Below are 17,306 nucleotides of genomic sequence, written 5' to 3' on the forward strand. Positions count from 1 at the left end.
ATTTTGAATACAAAGCAGGCATGGACAGGCTTTCTATTTTAGGATACTTTCTAGTTTATTTATTCAAATTAGTCTAAGTGTTGCAGTTAACATTGATTAACATGTCATGGTTAATGAGACATTTACTGAGAATAGAAAAGAGTAAACGATTACACGCACATGCGTGCTTTCAGCGCATCCTGTCGTGGTGTGGGGATTCCTTGCTTTGTAGCCACTGAAAACATTTTTCAGTTCTGTCTTGAACTCACACTTCACTTGTCCCATTGCCTTACTCATTCTAATCCTCCAATTTATTTTGCCCTCCTAACTCCGGGGATGTCCCCACAGAGAACTGAGCCGCGGTATCGCCGTTGAAGCTTGGGGAGATCGAAGCTTGCAGAGCGCTCGCCAAGTGGCTAAAGCACTCAAGAAAGCATTCCAACGAAACGGTTGAAGAAACTTAACAAAAACGAAACTTTGAATTTTTAGTATGCATCTATCAATGTCGAAGTGACGGGGAGGATCATGAAAGCAGATCACGCAAAAAGGGGAAACGTTGTGGAAAAAAGAAAAATGCACATTTTCAGTGGGCGAGCCATCACCGAGGCACCACACGGCACAGCGGAGCCCAAAGTAGGCAGGTGGGGTCTGAACTTTGTCTGTCGATCGACGTATTTTTGGTTTTGTTTTGCAGAGGGACAGTGTGGGTACTTTTGCCATGTATCACCGCATGGCTTGCAAACGAACAACCAAGCAGCTTGTAGAACACTCGCCAAGTGGTTAAGCACTCGAGCAAGCACTCAGATGAAACGGTTGATAAGGAATGGCTGGCTTGACAAGTGGGAGCAAACTGATTGTTAATGGGACACGCCCGAAAAAACAAAAACATCGCTTATTTCTTCACATTTTCAAATTTCACTCCAGATATCAACACTTATTTATTCCACGAGATCAGATCCTCAAAGTGAAATAATATTTCGATCGATGAAACACTTAAATTTGTCCATGAGAGATCATCGGGGAAAATCGCATCATATGATGAATAAAATCGCTCCAAGCTCCTAATTTGAAAACAAAACACTTACAAAAGCAATGCAAGCAGGAATTCGTAGATTATGAAGATCAGGCATTTGATGATGTGAGTGAGGAAAGTAGAAAAAAAATAAAGCCTTTCAGCGCTTTATTGACATTGAGAAACCGTTGGGGCCTGTTCCAAGTCGAGGCATTGTTGAGCAGGCCGAACAAATTGGTGGCTTAAGACCCCAGCGAGCTGACAGAGGGCTGACCAAGATGGTGCATCGCCATGTTTGTAAGGCTTGTATTTTGTTTTTTGTGATAAGCACCCCCTACATTATCTTTAAAAGGGGTGTTTAAATTAACCCAAACACCCAAATGTCATTCATGCACTGCCATGGAGTTCATTTAGTGTACACGCAAAGTTTGGGGACGCTAGGTTTCAAGGTTTTTGAGTGATGGAGGACACGCACGCGCACACACGCACACACGCACACATTCGTATAGATTTTCTCAAAATGGAACCGATCGATTTGCATTGCGTGGAAACAAAATGGCATACACGGATCACGTGACCAGAATTTTCCATACACGTCATGTCAGAACTCTCCGACCCCTCAACCTTACCCACGTATCCCTCGCCCATCTCCGTGTATTTTCTCCCTCAGTCCTGTTTTTGGCATCCCCCTCTCTTTCTGCTGTTCCTTTTGTTATGTTGCGTCCAGATCCGTTCTGTGTTGTGTTCTTGCTCTTCCATGAGCCTTCACTTGATTCTGTAAAATAAAATAAAAACTAGCATATACCCGTGCTCCGCACGGAGTTGAATGGGTGGGAAAAGGTGGATGAGGCATAATAGTTGATGTTCTGGGAGGCTGGAGAGGGTGTCATGAGGGATGCGATGCACTATGGTTACCTGTCCCAAGTTTTCTAAAGGACCTCCCTGGAGATGACATTTTGGGTGAGTGTCTTGTTGCTGAATAGTCCTTGTGAGGAATTATTGTCCACTTTGATAGATATATAGGAGTAACCTCTTGCACGTGGAAATACAACATATCGTTGGCCATGGGAGAACACGGGGGCTGGGAGGTATATTCCGAGTTTGTCAAATGTTTGGCCCTGGGATTTGTTTATGGTCATCGAGTATGCGAGTCTGACTGGAAATTTCATCCTCTGCAGTGTGACTGGAAAGTTGGCGTCTGATGGGGCAAGTTTAACATGATATAGGCCTCGCCCTAGTGCCGAGACTGAACAGGAGCAGTGGAGGGTGACCGAGAATAAGAATGCAAATTTCAATGAATGGCACTTTTTGGCGCACATCCGACGATCGAACACCGTTTGGACGCTTTAATTTGAAGATCACACACGCAAGACACAACACAGGTAACGATGGCAGTTGATATTGACAATTAATGTAATGAACGGCAGTTGTTTGGGTGCATCCGACAATCGAACACCTCATTAATTTGAACAGTTGACACGCACACATTCAAGGTACAGAATCTATTGTCGGACACCGCGCTTTCAAAGAACAAAGAAAAGTAGAGAATCCGGGCAATAAAGGCATGACCTCATACCCGTTCCCTGGTTCCCCCAACCTTCAGATTATAGCCTTTGATGTTATCTGGACGTCAGCCTATTGCAACTTATTTCGGGTGTTTTTAATATGTACGTTGGATTTCAGACACAAATTGACAGTCGAAGAGGGCGTACTCAGTCCAGGAAGTACGTTGGATTTCAGACACAAATTGACAGTCTAAGAGGGCGTGTTCAGTCCAGGAAGTACGTTGGATTTCAGACAAAAATGGACAGTCTAAGAGGGCGTGTTCAGTCCGGGAAGTACGTTGGATTTCAGAAACAAATTGACAGTCTAAGAGGGCGTGTTCAGTCCAGGAAGTATGTTGGATTTCAGACACAAATTGACAGTCTAAGAGGGCGTGTTTAGTCTGGGAAGTACGTTGGATTTCAGACACAAATTGACAGTCTTGGAGGGCGTGTTCAGTACGGGAAGTACGTTGGATTTCAGGTACAAATTGACAGTCGAAGAGTGGGTGTTCAGTACGGGAAGTACGTTGGATTTCAGACACAAATTGACAGTCTAAGACGGCGTGTTCAGAATGGGAAGTACGTTGGATTTCAGACACAAATTGACAGTCTAAGAGGGGGTGTTCAGTACGGGAAGTACGTTGGATTTCAGACACAAATTGACAGTCTAAGACGGCGTGTTCAGAATGGGAAGTACGTTGGATTTCAGACACAAATTGACAGTCTAAGAGGGGGTGTTCAGTACGGGAAGTACGTTGGATTTCAGACACAAATTGACAGTCGAAGAGTGGGTGTTCAGTACGGGAAGTACGTTGGATTTCAGACACAAATTGACAGTCTAAGAGGGGGTGTTCAGTACGGGAAGTACGTTGGATTTCAGACACAAATTGACAGTCTAAGACGGCGTGTTCAGAATGGGAAGTACGTTGGATTTCAGACACAAATTGACAGTCAAAGAGGGGGTATTCAGTACGGGAAGTACGTTGGATTTCAGACACAAATTGACAGTCTAAGAGGGGGTATTCAGTACGGGAAGTACGTTGGATTTCAGACACAAATTGACAGTCTAAGAGGGGGTGTTCAGTACGGGAAGTACGTTGGATTTCAGACACAAATTGACAGTCTAAGAGTAGGTATTCAGTACGGGAAGTACGTTGGATTTCAGACACAAATTGACAGTCTAAGAGGGGGTGTTCAGTACGGGAAGTACGTTGGATTTCAGACACAAATTGACAGTCGAAGACGGCGTGTTCAGAATGGGAAGTACGTTGGATTTCAGACACAAATTGACAGTCTAAGAGGGGGTGTTCAGTACGGGAAGTACGTTGGATTTCAGACACAAATTGACAGTCTAAGAGTGGGTATTCAGTACGGGAAGTACGTTGGATTTCAGACACAAATTGACAGTCTAAGAGGGGGTGTTCAGTCCGGGAAAGAGCCAATCGGGGTACATCATGTTGGCAGAGCTCTGGCGCTCATCGTTCCCCTCCTTCCACGCTGATTTTTTTAAAACATGACAACCATTGCTGATGTTCTGAGCTATACTATTTATTATCAGTTATGTTTATGTTCAGTGTTTGATACAATGAGTACTCCCTTACTCGAGTTCATATTTTTTGGATAGACGGCAGCACTTACCGGAAAACAGTTCAGCGATGGCGACCGAACGGGAATAAACGCGGCCGTCGATGGGTTGAAAATCTTGTTGAATCCACGTTATCATCCAATTCCAGCTTCGAAATTTAGTGCATCGTCTTCGTCACATTAAGAAACCCCAGTATCTGGGAAATGAGCACATTCCTGCCAGCGGTTTCGGAGGAGAAACGTCAAATTACGCGCAGACGTTAACAGAAATAATTTTTATTTTCAATAAATCTTTTCTTTATATCCAATGTTTCTTGTTACATTTTTGTGTCAAATTCACCTTCTGAGGTAATCAGCACGTGCAGAAGAGGGTTTTACATTGCAGACGCTGTTTTCTAGGAGTGGCATGACGCCTCTCGGCGGTGACAGTCTGTCGACGACAGACGTAATGACGTCAGCAAATGACCGATGATGTCATGACGGAATTACGCTTTTTAGCGGTGACGTCACACGTCGCCATGCAAACGAATGTAAAAATTAGAAAAATCGCTCAAAATTCCCAAACCAGTCCATCTGGCGCGATCTCACATAGCCCATGCTGTTCATTAGACCACAGAACACCCGCATGCCGAAAGTGGCGACAATCCATCCGGCAGTTTTGGAGGAGATACGTCAAATTACGCGGAGACGTTAACAGAAATAATATATAGATAACGCCAACACCACGCCCTCTATTTTAGCCACGCCCTTCCCAAGCATTACGCCACCCTCCTCCCCTCCTTTCTTGGTCGAAACGTCAATTTACTTTATATCTGAGGAAACCCCCACCTGTGCTGATTGGTTCACGAGTACCAGCCAGAGTGACCACTATATTCGTTATATCTGTGTGTCTCTGTGTGCTGGGTAGTCGATCCAGTCAAAAAAAAAAAATTGAGTTTTTTTTTCTACCCTTATTATCAGTATTTCCGTCGATATGTTTGTCTGTATGTCTGTCTGTCTGTCTGTCTGTCTGTCTGTCTGTATGTATGTCTGTTCGGTCCAGTGCTCCGTTAATACAATGGCGATTTCGATGAAACTTGGTTGGTAATGGTAGGTTCATACCATAACCTAGTTGTTTGCCAATGAGAACCGTTGCTATGGACCCATCTGTTGCCTTGCAACGGACCTTTGAAATTTTCAAAAAAATCTCAAAAATCGGGCCACGACCGACTGTGGGCAGTACATTCAGCCATATTGTCAAAAATTTCCAGCCGGATCCTATGAAAACTGTCGGAGAAGATAGACTTTGAATGAACCCTGGTCGAAAACAATAAAAAAAACTAGAAGGGCACACAGTAGAGTGCATACCTCTGCCACGTAATGCCTGATTCATGAGAACATATCGGCCCCAATACATTTAAAAGAAAATAAAATCGAAATGTTTTTTGAAAAAACAGTTGCAAAATTTTCTAAAAAATTTTTTCTGTAACAATTTTTTTTTGGGGGGGGGGGTTGGAAATCACTTAAAACATGTAGAAATGCAAAAACAAAAATTCAAATATTTTTTCAAAATGGCCGCCATAGCGGCCATATTGGACTGTGGACCAAGTCCAAAATCTAATGGCATGATCCTTGGACCATACCTAATCCCCCCACCAAGTTTCGTCGAAATCCGTCCAGGGTTTTTCCATAATACTGTTTACAAACAAACAAACAAGCAGTCATAGACTGGTACTTACGAAATCATCAACTTGACCTCTGACCTTGTCAAATAAACGCTGTCTCTCGAGAAGGTAGCGACACAAACCAGAAGTTTCTACGATGATTCTGTACCAAACCATCAAAAATCGAATGTTTGACCTCACTGTGACCTTGACCTTTGACCGATTTTGACCAAAATCTAATCAGCGTGAGCCACCACCCTCCTGAATCACGTGGTGTAATTTGATATTGGAAGCTTCTTCCGTTCTCGAGTTATCATTTTTTGGATGTTTGACGTCACTGTGACCTTGACCCTTTACTGATTTTCCATAATACTAATTACCGACCCGACCCGACCCGCATGTGAACCCGACCTGACCCGCACGTGAACCCGACCCGACCCGCACGTGAACCCTACCCGACCCGCACGTGAACCCGACCCGACCTGCACGTTAACCCGACCCGACCTGCACGTTAACCCGACCCGCACGTGAACCCGACCTGACCCGACTCGCACGTGAACCCGACCCAACCCGACCCGACCCGCATGTGAACCTGACCCGACCCGACCCACACGTGAACCCGACCCGACCGTGAACCCGACCCGACCCGCGTGTGAACCCGACCCGACCCGCGTGTGAACCCGACCCGACCTGATCCGCACGTGAACCCGACCTGACTTGCACGTGAATCCCGACCCGACGCGCACGTGAACCCGACCCGCACGTGAACCCGACCCGACCCGCACGTGAACCCGACCCGACCCGCACGTGAACCCGACCCGACCCGCACGTGAACCCGACCCGACCCGACCCGCATGTGAACCCGACCTGACCCGCACGTGAACCCGACTCGACCCGCACGTGAACCCGACCCGACCCGCACGTGAACCCGACCCGACCCGCACGTGAACCCGACCCGACCCGCACGTGAACCCGACCCGACCCGCACGTGAACCCGACCCGACTCGCACGTGAACCTGACCCGACCCGACCCGCACGTGAACCCGACCTGACCCGCATGTGAACCCGACCCGACCCGCACGTGAACCCGACCCGACCCGCACGTGAACCCGACCCGACCGTGAACCCGACCCGACCCGCACGTGAACCCGACCCGACCCGCACGTGAACCCGACCCGACCCGCACGTGAACCCGACCCGATCCCCACGTACGGAGTAAACAATTCAAATAGATATGAAACCATTCCACGGCACTGTCCGGAACACGAACTTCAATAGCTTCCTTTACATTTGACCACGAAATCACTGTACCGGGTTGGGGTCGAGGTCGGGGTTTGGGGTCGGGGTCGGGGTTTGGCGTTGAGGTTGGGGTTGGGGTTGGGGTTGGCGTCGGGGTTGGGGTCGGTGTCGGGGTTGGGGTTGAGATGGTGATACCGAGGAGCGTGTCCGTGTTTCCTCTTGAAATATAAAAGGGAACTCGGTATAACTTCAGCACTTACCTCCAACACGGCTTTACGTCCTTCGCAAACACACAAACTTTATATTCTGTTCTTGTGAACGTGAACGAACCCTTTGCACGGTGATTGTTGTAGTTGTTGTTGTTTTTTCTGGTTCTGTTACGAGGATTAATATAAAACAACAACAACAACAACAAGAACAACAACAACAACAACAACAATCAGCTTTTCGTGCTTTTCGTGCTTTTCGTGCTCGTGCCACTCACTGCGCTACTAACTCCCCACAAGGGACAAGGCCACCAAAAGTAATTCGCACGATCGTGGACCGCACGACCGGTTTGTAAGTATTTTAGACATCGCTGTGGCGGATAAGATTCCGACGAACCGACCAATCACACAAACGACGAAGTGCGCGTTGCGCCGTCCCGGTCAAAATGGCGGAAGCTGCTGCGGTTTCCTCTCCAACGGCTGCTGCGGCCTTGCCTGATCTGCGCTTCTTTTGTCACCGCTGTACTCGGGAAATACACCCGAAACTGCCGGTGAGTTGGGTAACCTGTTCTATGGTTCCTCTTCCTGGGGAATGTCCTGGTCGCGCGTCCGCGACACCGTCCGTGACTATATAGTAAAAAGTAATATACTGTACAGTGTGATTCCTTGTTTTATCCATCAATTGGGAATGAAGGGACAGGTAAATACCACGGACCCGGAATGGCCGTCGTGTTTTTACAGGAAAGATGAAAGAAGATGATGAGGTGGAAGAGAGAGAGAAGGACCTAAAGAGAGGAAAAGCCCTCCCCCAGTCCACCCCCCTCCCTTTTTCCATTCGGGGATGAGGTGAAGCCGCCCCATTTTTTTTCCCCTTCGCGGAGGAGGTGAAGCCACCCTATTTTTTCCCTTCGGGGATGAGGTGAAGCCGCCCCATTTTTTCCCTTCGGGGATGAGGTGAAGCCGCCCCATTTTTTCCCTTCGGGGATGAGGTGAAGCCGCCCCATTTTTTCCCTTCGGGGATGAGGTGAAGCCGCCCCATTTTTCCCCTTCGGGGATGAGGTGAAGCCGCCCCATTTTTCATTCGGGGACGAGGTGAAGCCGCCCCCTTTTTCCGTTCGGGGAGGAGGTGAAGCCGCCCCCTTTTTCCGTTCGGGGAGGAGGTGAAGCCGCCCCCTTTTTCCGTTCGGGGAGGAGGTGAAGCCGCCCCCTTTTTCCGTTCGGGGAGGAGGTGAAGCCGCCCCCTTTTTCCGTTCGGGGAGGAGGTGAAGCCGCCCCCTTTTTCCGTTCGGGGAGGAGGTGAAGCCGCCCCCTTTTTCCGTTCGGGGAGGAGGTGAAGCCGCCCCCTTTTTCCGTTCGGGAGGAGGTGAAGCCGCCCCCTTTTTCCGTTCGGGGAGGAGGTGAAGCCGCCCCCTTTTTCCGTTCGGGGAGCAGGTGAAGCCGCCCCCTTTTTCCGTTCGGGGAGCAGGTGAAGCCGCCCCCTTTTTCCGTTCGGGGAGGAGGTGAAGCCGCCCCCTTTTTCCGTTCGGGGAGGAGGTGAAGCCGCCCCCTTTTTCCGTTCGGGGAGGAGGTGAAGCCGCCCCCTTTTTCCGTTCGGGGAGGAGGTGAAGCCGCCCCCTTTTCCGTTCGGGGAGGAGGTGAAGCCGCCCCTTTTTTCCGTTCGGGGAGGAGGTGAAGCCGCCCCTTTTTCCGTTCGGGGAGGAGGTGAAGCCGCCCCTTTTTCCGTTCGGGGAGGAGGTGAAGCCGCGCCCTTTTTCCGTTCGGGGAGGAGGTGAAGCGGCCCCCTTTTTCCGTTCGGGGAGGAGGTGAAGCCGCCCCGTTTTTCCGTGCGGGGAGGAGGTGAAGCCGCCCCCTTTTTCCGCGTTCGGGGAGGAGGTGAAGCCGCCCCTTTTTCCGTTCGGGGAGGAGGTGAAGCCGCCCCCTTTTTCCGTTCGGGAGGAGGTGAAGCCGCCCCTTTTCCGTTCGGGGAGGAGGTGAAGCCGCCCCTTTTTTCCGTTCGGGGAGGAGGTGAAGCCGCCCCTTTTTCCGTTCGGGGAGGAGGTGAAGCCGCCCCTTTTTCCGTTCGGGGAGGAGGTGAAGCCGCCCCCTTTTTCCGTTCGGGGAGGAGGTGAAGCCGCCCCTTTTTCCGTTCGGGGAGGGAGGTGAAGCCGCCCCTTTTTCCGTTCGGGGAGGAGGTGAAGCCGCCCCCTTTTCCGTTCGGGGAGGAGGTGAAGCCGCCCCTTTTTCCGTTCGGGGAGGAGGTGAAGCCGCCCCTTTTTCCGTTCGGGAGGAGGTGAAGCCGCCCCCTTTTTTCCGTTCGGGGAGGAGGTGAAGCCGCCCCCTTTTTCCGTTCGGGGAGGAGGTGAAGCCGCCCCTTTTTCCGTTCGGGGAGGAGGTGAAGCCGCCCCCTTTTTCCGTTCGGGGAGGAGGTGAAGCCGCCCCCTTTTTCCGTTCGGGGAGGAGGTGAAGCCGCCCCCTTTTTCCGTTCGGGGAGGAGGTGAAGCCGCCCCCTTTTTCCGTTCGGGAGGAGGTGAAGCCGCCCCCTTTTTCCGTTCGGGGAGGAGGTGAAGCCGCCCCCTTTTTCCCTTCGGGGAGGAGGTGAAGCCGCCCCATTTTTTCCCTTCGGGGAGGAGGTGAAGCCGCCCCCTTTTTCCGTTCGGGGAGGAGGTGAAGCCGCCCCCTTTTTCCGTTCGGGGAGGAGGTGAAGCCGCCCCCTTTTTCCGTTTGGGGAGGAGGTGAAGCCGCCCCCTTTTTCCGTTTGGGGAGGAGGTGAAGCCGCCCCCTTTTTCCGTTTGGGCAGGAGGTGAAGCCGCCCCCTTTTTCCGTTCGGGGAGGAGGTGAAGCCGCCCCCTTTTTCCGTTCGGGGAGGAGGTGAAGCCGCCCCCTTTTTCCGTTCGGGGAGGAGGTGAAGCCGCCCCATTTTTTCCCTTCGGGGATGAGGTGAAGCCGCCCCCTTTTTCCGTTCGGGGAGGAGGTGAAGCCGCCCCCTTTTTCCGTTCGGGGAGGAGGTGAAGCCGCCCCCTTTTTCCGTTCGGGGAGGAGGTGAAGCCGCCCCCTTTTTCCGTTCGGGGAGGAGGTGAAGCCGCCCCCTTTTTCCGTTCGGGGAGGAGGTGAAGCCGCCCCCTTTTTCCGTTCGGGAGGAGGTGAAGCCGCCCCCTTTTTCCGTTTGGGGAGGGGGTGAAGCCGCCCCCTTTTTCCCTTCGGGGAGGGGGGGGAGGCGCCCCCTTTTTCCGTTCTCGGGGAGGAGGTGAAGCCGCCCCCTTTTTCCGTTCGGGGAGGAGGTGAAGCCGCCCCCTTTTTCCGTTCGGGAGGAGGTGAAGCCGCCCCCTTTTTCCGTTCGGGGAGGAGGTGAAGCCGCCCCCTTTTTCCGTTCGGGGAGGAGGTGAAGCCGCCCCCTTTTCTCCGTTCGGGGAGGAGGTGAAGCCGCCCCCTTTTCTCCCTTCGGGGACGAGGTGAAGCCGCCCCCTTTTCTCCCTTCGGGGACGAGGTGAAGCCGTCACCCCCCCTCCTTTTCCCCCTCGGGGACGAGATGTGGGGTATTACTGGCATATTTAATGGTCTGCTTCTCTCTTCTGAATTATTGTGGGTTTGAATCCTGACCCAGCCAAAAACTGTCATTCTGCTTTTTCACATTTAGAGCGAAGCATCAATTTCTGTTGCATCCGTCTGCAGACGTTAAGCTGGAGGTTCCCAGAGTTATCTTTACAAAGGAGGCGAGCTATCGCTGACATCCTAAACTCTGTATCTATATATATATATATATATATATATATATATATATATATATATATATATATATATATATATATATATATATATATATATATATATATATATATATATATATATATATATATATATATATATATATATATATATATATATATATATATACACATATATAGAGGAGAGAATGAAACTTATGGTAACCTGCAAATAGCGTTAAGTGACGTCCGTTAAAGGAGGTAGAAAAGCTTGCAGGAATGGATTGGGGAGGTGGGGATTGCATTTGCTTTGCCGAAACCTTGGGGGGAGGGAGGGATGGGCAGCTGGTGCAAGAGCAGAAAGGAGGCGGTAGAAGGTCGACCACCGACCTGTTCGCTATGTGAACATGATAGGCCCAGAGACTCGGCTTCATTGCAGAAGATTCCAATGATTTTGAAGTCTTTGTTTCTGCTGAACAAGGTGCGAGGTGGGGCCACCAGTCCAAAGGAGGGAGCAGTACTCCATTGAGCTGTGGATGAAGTTCGTGTGAGTAGTTCAAACGTGCCAAGAAAAAAGGATGCCTCGTCAGTGGCTGGCTTTAGAGTTCAACTTAGAAATGTCACAGCAAATGGTGAGGCACAAAAGTTTCAGTGACTATAAACTTTTCAATGATTTTTGCTGAGGAAGTAGATGAGAGGGTTCACCAGACAGTCTTTCTCGAGGGTCGGAGCAAGAATGAGATTTGTCAGGATTGAGACACACATTCCAAGTGTTTGACCAGCTTATGATTCTATCAAGGTCTGCAGATGTGAAAGAGGCTACTGCCTGCACATCTGAGCGATTGGGGTTCTGATGGCAGATGATGGAGTTGGCAAAGAAATAAAAGTTATTTTCCAAAGTCAGCCCATTGATGAAGATGAGGAACAGGACTTCTCGGGTGAGAAAGACCCAGTGCCCAGTTGTATTTGGGTGTTACTGGGTATGATCGATACAGAGAGTGATGGGCTGGGGATACAAGATTCTTTTTTGTGTTATTCGTATGCAGCCTGTGGCTGCTTGGCTGCATCATTTTCTGAGGGCGCAGCTGTTCTGCTGCCACTGTTACCAGCATGCTGGAACTCATTTTGCTGACCTCAGAAGGATGACAGGCTGATTCAACCCAACCTGGTGTTGATTCAACAGCCTGACAGGGGCTTGAACTCAAGATTCTAGGATCTTAAGCCAAGCACCCTAACCTGTTAAGCCAACACAAGATTTGGAAGCAAACACGGAAATGAGGTGTTCTGCCTTTTCACACGAAGTATCGTCTGTGGTGTCGTTTGAAGTGATCGACAGGGTGGAGGGGGGAGCATACTCCAGAGATGCATGTGACCAGGTGCCACAAGGTCTTTGAGGAAGGAGACAGGTTTAAAAGTTCAGCCTGGAGGTTAGGCAAGTGTTGTTTTCTGACTCCTGAGAGTATACACCTGTTGCGGGCTTTATGGAGTGATCTTGGATGGCCTTTGAGCAGATTTTCCTTCGCCGTCGTGGTGAGGTGCCCTTGGTGCTCTTGTTTTGTGCTGCACACAAAACAGGAATATTTATTTGTGGAGATGATTTTTATTTTTAATTAAAGTATTTCTTGTTTTCCTGTGGGTACACGTAAAGATGTTTTGTAAGAGCAGATCGGAAAAATTATCCTTGTAAAAATGTTTTGCACAACCACATCATTGAGGCCATGGATGCACATAATTTGTTTCTGGATCTTTAAGATGGATATTTGAAATTAATGAGATGGACAATTACATTCATTTTTTAAAATTCAAAACCATATAATCATTGTCCTATTTCTTGTTCCCTTCATGTAGGAGTACACTTGTCCTCATTGTGAAACGGGCTTCATTGAACAACTTGCAGAAGACCAGCCAAGGTAATTCAAAGCAATCCCACAATCCTTTTGTGATTATTACAGAAATGTATTCAACAAAATTGATGATTTATTTTTCTTCTTCCATCTCCACCATCTTCTGTCACAAAGCACAGCATACATATAACTCAACTTGCTGGAGTAATTGGAAGAAAAATGTTAACTATTTCACCCCCCCCTCCCCCAATATTTTTTCCGCAAGCATCTTCTGGGTGAGGTATGGTCTCTGTTGTTCCTGGACTTCATGAGCAGCTGTCAACCATACTTTGGCAGATCACATGTCCAAACTGAAAGAGCAGGAGTAAGGGAGAATCTCCCTTACTCGTGTTCTTTCAGCTTGGGAGAATCTCCCTTATTCCTGCTCTTTCAAAACCACACTTAATTTCATGTCTACAATCTGTCTTGCAGGACAAATAATTAATTTATTTTATAGTTTCATCCCACATCAAAATTGTCTTCTTAGCGTTGTTCCTACCTCTTCTTATCCCTTTCCATCCCACACTTGCCCTACCTTCCCTCCTGTTGTTACTCGCTCCTCCTTCCCTCCCGACTGTACTCGCTCCTCCTTCCCTCCCGACTGTACTCACTCCTCCTTCCCTCCCGACTGCACTCACTCGTCATTTCCTCCTGACTGTACTCACTCCTCCTTCCCTCCTGTTGTTACTCGCTCCTCCTTCCCTCCCGACTGTACTCGCTCCTCCTTCCCTCCCGACTGTACTCGCTCCTCCTTCCCTCCCGACTGTACTCGCTCCTCCTTCCCTCCCGACTGTACTCGCTCCTCCTTCCCTCCCGACTGTACTCGCTCCTCCTTCCCTCCCGACTGTACTCGCTCCTCCTTCCCTCCCGACTGTACTCGCTCCTCCTTCCCTCCCGACTGTACTCGCTCCTCCTTCCCTCCCGACTGTACTCGCTCCTCCTTCCCTCCCGACTGCACTCGCTCCTCCTTCCCTCCCGACTGCACTCGCTCCTCCTTCCCTCCCGACTGCACTCGCTCCTCCTTCCCTCCCGACTGCACTCGCTCCTCCTTCCCTCCCGACTGCACTCGCTCCTCCTTCCCTCCCGACTGCACTCGCTCCTCCTTCCCTCCCGACTGCACTCGCTCCTCCTTCCCTCCCGACTGCACTCGCTCCTCCTTCCCTCCCGACTGCACTCGCTCCTCCTTCCCTCCCGACTGTACTCACTCCTCCTTCCCTCCCGACTGCACTCACTCGTCATTTCCTCCTGACTGTACTCACTCCTCCTTCCCTCCTGACTGTACTCTGATGGATTCGGATGAAATTTGATGGATAGGTTGGCTCTGTGACGAGGACGCCTCCATGCTGTCCGTCTGAAAACCTATCCACTCTGTTTAACTCTTCTATGACTCTCAAATACTGCAGAGGTGGGGAGAACCATACTCACAGTTTTCATAATGTAATAATGCACACTGCTGCAGTTAAAACACCATGATTTTACACTTATTTATAACGAACTATAATTGAAACAAACATAAATCTGCTTCCACTAAACAGCAGAAAGTTTCCTTTGTTTAATCATATTATTGCGGGTCCGACGTCGCGGGGGAACCATGAGGGAGGGGCTGTCTCGGGTTCCTCTCCAGACTCACCGGGAATCGCAGGACGTCACACACGAATAACTTCGTGCTGTGGTGGGTTGCTAATCGACTGTGAATGCCAATAACTTGACCACATGACTTGGGGTCCTCCGTCAAACAACCGTTTACCTAAGGACACGTGATTACATTATCGGGGAGTCGTGCCCTTGGTACGTACTTGCATAATTTTGATTACTGACCTGTTCAGTTTCAGCTGAGTGGAGCTTCCAAGTATGTACTGGCTATTTAACACATTATTGGAGAATAACGTCACGGCTAAGCTCGGGTGCAGGCCATGCTGGACCATTGGAGGAAAAGATAAAAACGAGCTGGGAACATTTCTAACACGTTTATTTAAACCAGGTGCGAGGAAAGTTATGTGGCACGGATTTATCGCAAATTTACAACAGGGAAAGCAAGGAATTTATGGGGTGTGGCAAAAGGCAAACAATCTATAATTCCAGGTGTGTGTGTGTGTGTGCGTGCGTGCGTGCGTGCGTGCGTGCGTGCGTGCGTGCGTGCGTGCGTGCGTGCGTGCGTGCGTGCGTGCGCGCGCGTGCCCGCTGTTTCTCGACAACCACTGGTCCGATCTAATTGAAACTTGCCAGTTATATTGCTGGGGCCCTGTGGATGTGCCTTTTCAAGGTTTGATATTGTGACGTCCACGGGACTTGAACAGTCCCGCCAATGTAGAATGAGCCGAAACGATGGAGGCGGTTTATTTTTTATAACCCAAAGATGGCGGTTTTAATCGCTCTACCTGCAACGGGACGAGGAAGGTGGCACGAGTCGCTTTTCACTGAGTTAATAACGTTTATTTCTCACCAGAAATAATAAGACTCGGCAAGAGGAGGGATCCGGGGCGATTCGACGGGATGGTGGTGTGGGTTCGGGCATGGGGAAAACACAAACAATTCCAATGGATATACAAATCTCAAACCCTCTAAGGCGCCAGGTACACACACACACACACACACACACACACACACACACACACACACACACACACACACACACACACACACACACACACACACACACACACACACACACACACACACACACACACACACACACACACACACACACACACACACACACACACTGTAGCTGGTCCTGGTGGTCAGGCTGGCCCGTGGTGTTGACGCAACAGTCCCTGGATTGGCGTCGGACGAGCTGGCGTTGCGCTCGTCAGGGGCAGGAGACACCGTGGTGCTGTCGACCTCCTGGTGTCGGCCCAAGACCGCTCACAGCCGCCTGGGAGCCAGTTCTGGCACCAAGTTGCGAGCAGGAGAGGGAGGCAGGTCCACCCGCCGTTCGACCCCGTACTCCGAGCCAGCAGAACCCCAGAGCCAACCGAGGTGAGGCACGAGGTACAGCAAGGCCACGAGACACGATCAATCCAGGAGCGAACCAGCGCAACAATCGAGCACGCTCCGAGCACAACAGCCTCCACCAAAACAAGGTTTTTCTTTATCGATCTTCTTCTTCCTCCCCTTTTCCCCGAGCAGAACCTTTTTATCCTCGAGTCCTCGTCACTTCCAATCGAGCCGTTTTATTGGCCCTCCGCCATCGCCTTCCGCCAATCGTGATCACGGGGCGGAGCCATCCGCAGCACTGTCCTGTGACGTCACGGCAAGCCTCCAGGGAATACTAAAAGGGGTTTACGCAGACACAATTACCCTAACCCGTCTCCCTATCTAAATATGCGACAATTATCATTTCCCCCTTGAAGAAATGGACATTTACTGGACAACTTATCACCACTGAATTGCTACTTATTACATCGAGATCCTGGTACAACTCGAACAGCATGGCATACCTAATTAAACATCCTAATTACCCTTTGAATGCATACCCCCCCCCCCAGACGTAACAATATTAATCGGACAAGTGGTTCCCAAGTTATGGCCATTTATTTACCAAACCAATGACAAGACACGTTGTTGCATGGGCGTGGCCGATGGGGGAAGGGAAGCTCAGCCGCGTTCCCCATTACGGGTTACAACGTACGGGCTTCCGCAGAGTGATGACTTCGTGTATTCTAATAATTTTTTCGATTTATTATGCGCATTTATAGATAAACACAATGTCCCAAGTTATGATCGTTTTCATATTAGACGGTGCATAAATTTCGGTAACATCAGAGAGAGCTGGTGTGCTCCGAACCAGGAAGTAATTTTTTTTTCTCTCTTCTCTTTTTGTTTTTACTTGCGATGACATTGCGAAAAGGCAAAATACGTTGACGCTAATTGAATATTTGGGCATTAAAACTAAATTGCGAATAATCGTAACTGCAAATAATAGGCGAACTTCCGGGCCACGCATGTACGGGCACGCGAGAGCGAAGAAACGGCCTGTGTGGTTGTTAGTTCTTGCTCGCGGTTTGAATATTTATTTAATTTTTTTTTCTTCTTTTCCGGCACGTACTAGTATTACAAAAGAAGACAGTGCAGAGTTATCCCTAAAGTTCTTATACAGTCTTAACGTGTCCTATGATGGGCATCAACACACACACACACACAAACAAACAAACAAACAAACAAACAAACAAACAAACACACACACCCTGAGGAATATTTGAGATATCCCAGAAACAGCTGAGGATTAAAGACCTCTAAATACCTGGTGTGGCCAGCAATGCTTTGCAGCCCAGAACACTTGGGAAAGGGGAGGAAGGATAAATAATGAGGGTGTCTAGGGTGCGTTTTTGAGAAGTGCATTTGTGGTGCGGCGTAGTGAAAGAGGAAGAGTGTGAGGTGCAGGTCAGTTTGGTTCACTTTTCAGTTCGCTCTTGGGTTTTGCTCTGGTTGATTTCTCTTTTGCTTCCACAGTAGACAAGAGATAGATGGTAGAAGAAAAATGCGTGAGCAAAAAGATCCTATTGTATATCGTGTAAGTGTCGTTGTAACCTAAAT

At 49.5% G+C, this 17,306-nt stretch overlaps 2 protein-coding genes across 4 annotated transcripts in view; one reads left to right on the forward strand and one right to left on the reverse strand.

The window, feature by feature from the left end:
* LOC147015065 (mitochondrial coenzyme A transporter SLC25A42-like) overlaps window positions 1-7,382 on the reverse strand; it is a 72,592-nt gene extending 65,210 nt beyond the window's left edge. The window contains exon 1 of one of the 2 annotated variants that reach the window (XM_085849452.1): window positions 7,262-7,382. The gene's annotated coding sequence lies outside the window, so the exon portion shown is untranslated. The remainder of the gene's footprint in view (window positions 1-7,261) is intronic. The other variant, XM_085849448.1, reaches the window with a different exon arrangement.
* A 52-nt stretch (window positions 7,383-7,434) lies between these two features.
* The window catches only part of LOC147015066 (E3 ubiquitin-protein ligase RNF115-like), a 32,992-nt gene continuing 23,120 nt past the window's right edge, over window positions 7,435-17,306 (forward strand). Inside the window, exons 1-2 of one of the 2 annotated variants that reach the window (XM_085849459.1) lie at window positions 7,435-7,758; window positions 12,736-12,797. In XM_085849459.1, coding sequence (XP_085705585.1) covers window positions 7,654-7,758; window positions 12,736-12,797 — 167 coding nt within the window. In that variant the 5' untranslated portion in view covers window positions 7,435-7,653. The remainder of the gene's footprint in view (window positions 7,759-12,735; window positions 12,798-17,306) is intronic. The other variant, XM_085849460.1, reaches the window with a different exon arrangement.

This window comes from Eptatretus burgeri, chromosome 12 (genome assembly GCF_056783735.1).
Source record: "Eptatretus burgeri isolate ZD-2024b chromosome 12, Ebu_testis_v1, whole genome shotgun sequence".
NCBI classification, from domain to species: domain Eukaryota; kingdom Metazoa; phylum Chordata; class Myxini; order Myxiniformes; family Myxinidae; genus Eptatretus; species Eptatretus burgeri.